Source organism: Rutidosis leptorrhynchoides, chromosome 1 (assembly GCF_046630445.1).
Source record: "Rutidosis leptorrhynchoides isolate AG116_Rl617_1_P2 chromosome 1, CSIRO_AGI_Rlap_v1, whole genome shotgun sequence".
Lineage (NCBI taxonomy): Eukaryota > Viridiplantae > Streptophyta > Magnoliopsida > Asterales > Asteraceae > Rutidosis > Rutidosis leptorrhynchoides.
The window spans coordinates 660,836,409-660,842,779 of record NC_092333.1 but is presented as its reverse complement, the minus strand read 5'-3'; the positions used below and the strand labels follow the sequence as shown (position 1 = coordinate 660,842,779).

At 37.8% G+C, this 6,371-nt stretch overlaps 1 protein-coding gene across 1 annotated transcript; it reads right to left on the bottom strand.

Annotated features, from left to right (window-relative positions):
• Window positions 1-1,063: 1,063 nt before the first annotated feature.
• On the bottom strand, window positions 1,064-4,910 carry LOC139850394 (uncharacterized). Its single transcript, XM_071839977.1, has 2 exons — window positions 2,126-4,910; window positions 1,064-1,662 (listed from the first exon to the last, which is right to left on the bottom strand). Exons 1-2 carry the CDS (start codon window positions 4,908-4,910, stop codon window positions 1,220-1,222), a joined length of 3,228 nt encoding a protein of 1,075 aa, XP_071696078.1. The 3' UTR covers window positions 1,064-1,219.
• Between the last annotated feature and the right edge of the window lie 1,461 nt (window positions 4,911-6,371).

Genomic DNA, 6,371 nt, shown 5'->3' with positions numbered 1-6,371 from the left:
CTTTTAACTTTTAACTTCATGGATAGTATAAAAGCTAAATTTGTTATAGTGGGTCCTCCTGTGTTGATTACATAACTATAGTTTGAGAGGGACCCGCCTGTTTCACCTAAATGTATAACATGTACTATTTCTGTTATCTATTGGGAATTGAATTTTGTAACTAATGCTGAGTTTTCTTGTTGACCCACTGACCTAGGCCTCCTATCATTAAAAGTGAACTCTAGTCTATGTCTGCATTTCTACATTGATGTCAACCTAGAAAAATAATGCTTCATTGGATCTTTTGTATTACAACCTAATAATAGATGTGTCTTTCGACCCATCTACTACTTGTTGCGAGCCTTCTCAGGCAGTCTTGGTTGTATCCGTTTAGAGTCCTTCATTATTCGATGGAAGTACCTTATTTTAAAAGTATTAATTATTTTAGTAAAAAAAAAAAAGGTTTTGCTAAAAAGGAACCGAGTCAAATGGGTTTAACGTCACCTGGAAAATAGTTTAAATATGTAAGGCTTATTAATCACTTTAGCCGAAATGGCCGTTATTAAAATTGTAAGTATTTTTTGTAATCACAGGTAACACCCATAAATTTCGAAGAAGAAAATTTTAAAGGGTCTGATCTGTTTTAAAGGTTCTGATCTGTTTTAGAACATGGGGAAATTTTTCAAGGGTCTGATCTGTTTTGATCTGTACCATGCAGACTCACCATTGCCCAAAAGCATACTAGTCGCTTTTTTGACGCATTACACAACCGACCTGCCCTCCTTATCTTGCAACCTCTACCTTATTGGCCACTAAGATAGGGTGTTAATGTTTAATTCATAAATTAGTACTTGCTGTCAAGCTGAGTTAGTTTTATCTGTGATTCGAAGCAATCACATATATTCTTGCTTAATATCAATCAACTGCATGTTCAGGGTTTTGCTTAGGAAGTTAATTACACTACCCATTTGATGCTTGTAGCAGATATACCCTGCCTAAATGATGCATATATCAAGTTTAGTACCAATTCATTTATTGCTTTGCTGTAAATATGGGAAGCTCACATGCACATGTGGTGTTTAAACTCAGGGCCCATGTGAACTAGTCCTGAGACGCTGACTTATGAAAAGATGGAGAGAAAAAGAAACTAAATTCCTTGCACTAAATTCTAATCATAAACATCTAAAACCACAAATATTGACCCACTTTCTAGATAAAGACATATCGGTCACCCTAATCACTAGACTGAATCATCGGAGAAGGCATATGAACGGTTAGGTGAACCTCGTAAGGCCGTAGCTGGGGGTGGTTCATAAGCATACGAACCCTGTTTCAGATCCACGTCGGGCCTCACCGAGTCCTCATGATGGATCTCCTTGAGCATTGCTACCACGTCTTTCATGATTGGTCGGTCATCAGGGTGTGGGCTGACACATAGAAATGACACGGCTAGTGTCTGTAACATTTCGTGCATTTGAGGGTCTGCTCGACCTCTTAATTTAGGATCAAGAATGTCTACTGGGTCCCTCTGGTTATGCAAGTGGTCTCGAACCCATTGCACCAAGTGTGCACCACCTGGTAAAGTTGGGTCGAGTGGATGTCTCCCAGTCAACACCTCTAATAGCAATACTCCATAGCTGTAGATGTCACTCTTTTCAGTAATTCTTTGCGCTGAAGCATGTTCTGTATTAATCATATAACCAACATCTAATCAGTGAAACTAATTAGAACAGTAAAACTAATTAGAACAGTTGCATATTATATGAAATCATAAGAAAGGGAAAAGACATTTTTGCGCCGGTGATCCCTCGTTTATACATCAAATTGCATGTCGCGTCCTGTCATTTTTTTCAGCTCAAGTGGCCCTTAATTTTACAAATGTTGCCTTGGTGGTCCTCTGTTTTCCGTTATAAATGTCCGTTAAGTGCCATCACGTGATGTCGTTTTATGATGTTTAATTCATCTTAAACGACATCACGTGATGGCACTTGACGGACATTTTTAACGGAAAATAGATGGAGGGACCACCAACATTTGTACAATCAAGGGACCACCGGAGCTAAAAAGGTTGACAGGGACGCAACATGCAATTTGATGTATAAACAAGGGACCACCGGCACAAAAAAGTTGAGAAAATAGAGGTTACCGGGAGCCATATATCCATAAGAACCTGCTAGCTGAGGTCTCTGGAACTGCGTAGACTGACCATATTGATCATCAGTAACAAGTCTAGCCAGCCCAAAATCAGCAAGATATGGTTGTAGGCTAGGACCCAATAGCACATTCATGGCTTTCACATCACCATGCATTATAGGAGGCACACAATCATGGTGTAAATACGCAAGCGCATGAGCCACACCTAGTAGAATATCAAACCTAGTTTCCCACTCGGCCCCTTTTCCGGCCCCATGAAGAATCGAGCTCAAGCTCCCATTAGAATAGTAATCATAAAACAGAATCTTGATCGTCTGATTCGAACCCCATCCTAATAAACGAACAATGTTCTTGTGTCTAATTGAACTCAGTGTCTGAATTTCAGACCTAAAAGAAACCCCTGATTGATCGGTTGACCACATCTTTTTCACTGCAAGCGTTTCCCCGTTCATAGTTATAACCCTATACACAACTCCCGAACTTCCGGTCCCAATAATGTTCGAATTTGTCAGGTTTTGAACTATATCATCGACTGAAACATCCATCTTTTGGTAAAATGTCATTTCCCATGTTTCATGGTCGTCTTTTGTGCTCCCTGAATGAGCCCGAATCACCATGTAAGTTCCTAGTAGGACTAGTACTGCACCAATGCTGACTAGGATTGACATGGCTAGTTTTGCTGCTGACCTGGCATGTCTAGCAGAACTTCTATTATTATTGACTCCGCTAGAAACGTAAAGAGATGGATTTCCAGCCGTGCTGGCCGGAGGAAGATTATGAAAAAACGAAGTGTCGGGCAACTGCCCGGCGAAATCGTTAAATGATACATTGAGTGACACTAGATTCTGAAGGTTTGTTAAGACGTTTAGGTTACCGTTAAGTTTATTACGAGAGAGGTCCAGAGTCGTTAGTTTTGTCAACCCAACAAACTCGTGTGGGATCTCACCGGTAAATTGGTTGCAACTAAGATTAAGCAAGATTCCAAGCGATAAAATTTTGCCTATTTGCTTCGGTAATGAACCTGAAAAACCATTATTTCCAAGATCTAATAACTCTAGCTTATTTAAAGACATAATCTCCCCTGGAATTTCGCCCGAAAGCTGATTATTTCCCAAATTAAACTTCGTTAACTCGGTTAACGAACCGATATCAGGAGTTAACGAGCCCGTTAGCCGGTTATTGGACATATCTATGAACTGTAAACTTACAGGAAGTGTATCAGGGATAACATCAGTTATCATGTTAGAATGAAGATCAAGAAACTGAAGATTACTACAACCCGAAATTAAACCAGGAATCTCACCATTAAATTCGTTACTACTCATATCAAGAAAACTTAGTTTCTTCAAATTTCCTATCTCTGATGGAATATTTCCACCGAGTCGATTACCATTGACCCGAAATCGATACAAATTTGTACAGTTTCCAATATCGGGTGGGATCGAACCAGACAAATCATTCGAGAGCAATAACAATTTTACAAGATTTTTCAACGAAAAAATCCCAATAGGAATCGTACCCGAAAGACGGTTATTTGAAAGATCAAGAGCTTGAAGATATTTACACTGGGATAAAGATTCTGGAATGTTACCAGTTAAATTATTCTGCCATGCAAAAAACAGAGTCAAGCTCTGTAATCTACCAATCGTAATCGGTATCTCACCGTTAAGTCGGTTATTATCGACTTCTAAATGAGCTAACGAACTGCAATTCGTGATTTGGACAGGTATATTACCTGTTAACTGGTTAACCGAAAGTTGCAGTTCTTGAAGCTTCCAAAGCCGTCCAAAACTCGCCGGAATGTTTCCCGTTAACGAGTTTTCCGATAAGTCAATCGATTTAAGGTCAACACAACTTCCTAATTCTTCCGGGATTGTTCCTACTAAACTGTTCTGCCATAGCAGCACACTTTCGAGCTTTCGTAGCTCCCCAATTCGCCTTGGGATCGAACCAGTAATATTGTTTTGGTGTAAATAAAGATTCTTTAATTCGATACAGTCTCCGATTTGATCAGGAATTGTACCTGACAATTGAGATGTGTAAATTGCTATCGTCCGAATTCGTTTCAGGTTGCCGATAGATGCCGGAATGCTGCCGGAGATACTAGTTTCCGCCAGTCCCAACATCATTAAATTACTGCAATTCCCAATTTCCTCCGGCAACTGTCCTCCAAGGTTCTTGTTTCCGCCAGCTCTGATCACTTCAAGGTTTTGTATCAGCCCTATACTTTTTGGGATTGATCCACTCAACTGATTATCATAAATCATTAAGTTTTGTAAACTCGAAAGGTTCCCAATGTTCACAGGGATTTCACCTTCAATGAAGTTGGTTTGTAAAGATAAAGTTTGCAGCTTGGTCAATTTACATATTTCCGGTGGGATGATACCGGAAATCGAATTATCCGATACGTCGATAACAGAAAGCTCTAGATAATCTCCAAACTCAGCCGGAATAGCTCCGGTGAGATTGGTGGATGAGAGTATGAGTGAGTTCAAGAACTTTAAAGGCTGCAAATTTGAAGGTAAGTTACCTTGCAAATCTATTGACTTTAGTTTTATTGATACCACTTGCATTTGTGAGTTGCAATGGATCCCAAACCATGTGCATGGATTTGGGTCTAATGGGTTCCATGATTTGAGTGATTGTATGGAGTCTGTTGTATTGAAAGTATTCTTCCATGTTAACAGAGCTTGACCCTGTAAATCTATGGAGCAACATGTATTAGGGAAGAAGATGAAGATGGATAGAAGAAGGGTGAAGAAGAAGCTATGAAGCATTGTTCTTGAAAGTAGTAAAAGAATTGAGATGTGTTATGGGGATTGTTGAAAGTGGGAAACCCCATGTTTTGTTTATACAAAAATTGTACCACAACAGATCTGGATCAACTTTTACTTATTTATATTATTTTTATATTTATACACATTTTTAGGCAAAAGGTGTAACAAGGACACCGTAACCTTGTTCACCGAACACAACCCGTAAGAATCGGATGCTTGTAAAACACCTCAACTAAATACTTCAAGAGTGACCGAAACGAACGTACCCAAGAGTCAAAGAGCTAAGCTCCCGACGTACAAGGGTATAGTATTGCAATGAGAGTCAAAGGAATAATTTCCTGACGTACCAAGATTCGAACATGCACCATTTTTGGCAAGGCTTTCGAACATGGGGCCTTAGCTTCAAAGGTGACGGGTACCATTGACGCGGCGAGTTGGTTATTTTCCTACAATATTACTATGATCATTGTAATTAGTTTATTTTGTTAAGATTTAGTAGGTAAGTAGGACAGTTAAAAGACATAAATAAATATAAATATATATAAATAAATAATCAAAATAATTAATGAACTTACTTTTTGTAAATCTAGGATTATAGTAATATGTATCTCTGTATCTTTTTTATTCCTAACATGTGCTTGGATGTGGACAACACATGCATGAATAAAGGGTCCATTCTACTCAATATTTAACCAAAATTCATCTCTAGTTTTTTTAATTCATTCTACGTATACATCTTATTTTTAACTACTCGAATCCTAGCTTGTTTAGGACGATCTGTTTACTAATTATTTATTTCATTTTAGAGATGTTTGTTCTTTTTTAAAGTATTCTAGTTACTATGTAGCACATCCGAACATGTTATCACCAAAATAGATCATAGATGCATAACATTTATTGGTTTGTTTAAAGTTGAGGGGTGGCAGTGTTAGAAGTTGATTTGGATGATTGTGAGGTATTTTGGATGGTAGCTTTAATGGGGTTTGGTACCCTTTGTGGCATGGTTTGGGTTGTTTTTTGCTTTTGAAGTAATTCTTACCAAACATGCATATATACTCTTCAATCACAGTAGGACATTACCTATTTTTACTCTAGTTTGTTTTTACATTTCAAGTTATTGGTCACCAAACATACATATATACTCTCCAATTAAACTGCCTATATTTTACTACACTTCAGATCTTTTCACTTCATTGTATAATATCAAATCCATAATATGTAAATTAAAATTTTTTCAGATGAAATTTTTTACTCATCTCAAGATGTACGTACTGCTACCAATGTTTAAACTTACGACGTCTTATAAGAGCATCGAAACGTCAATCACTGAGTTGTTTTGTGATGGTTTAAACTATATAAATAAGAAATATTTTGAATCTAAATCGTATTTATTGTTGTTTATTTAGAGATCTAATCTTGTTTTATTATATGTAAGCGTGGTCGCACATGACAAGGAGTGCT

Bases quoted from the DNA above. Each gene is read 5' to 3' on its own strand.
- LOC139850394 (XM_071839977.1), bottom strand. From the start codon at position 4,910: ATGCTTCATAGCTTCTTCTTCACCCTTCTTCTATCCATCTTCATCTTC. The intron at 1,663-2,125 runs GTAACCTCTATT...TGATTAATACAG, and splicing joins TTATGGATATATGGCTCCCG to AACATGCTTCAGCGCAAAGA.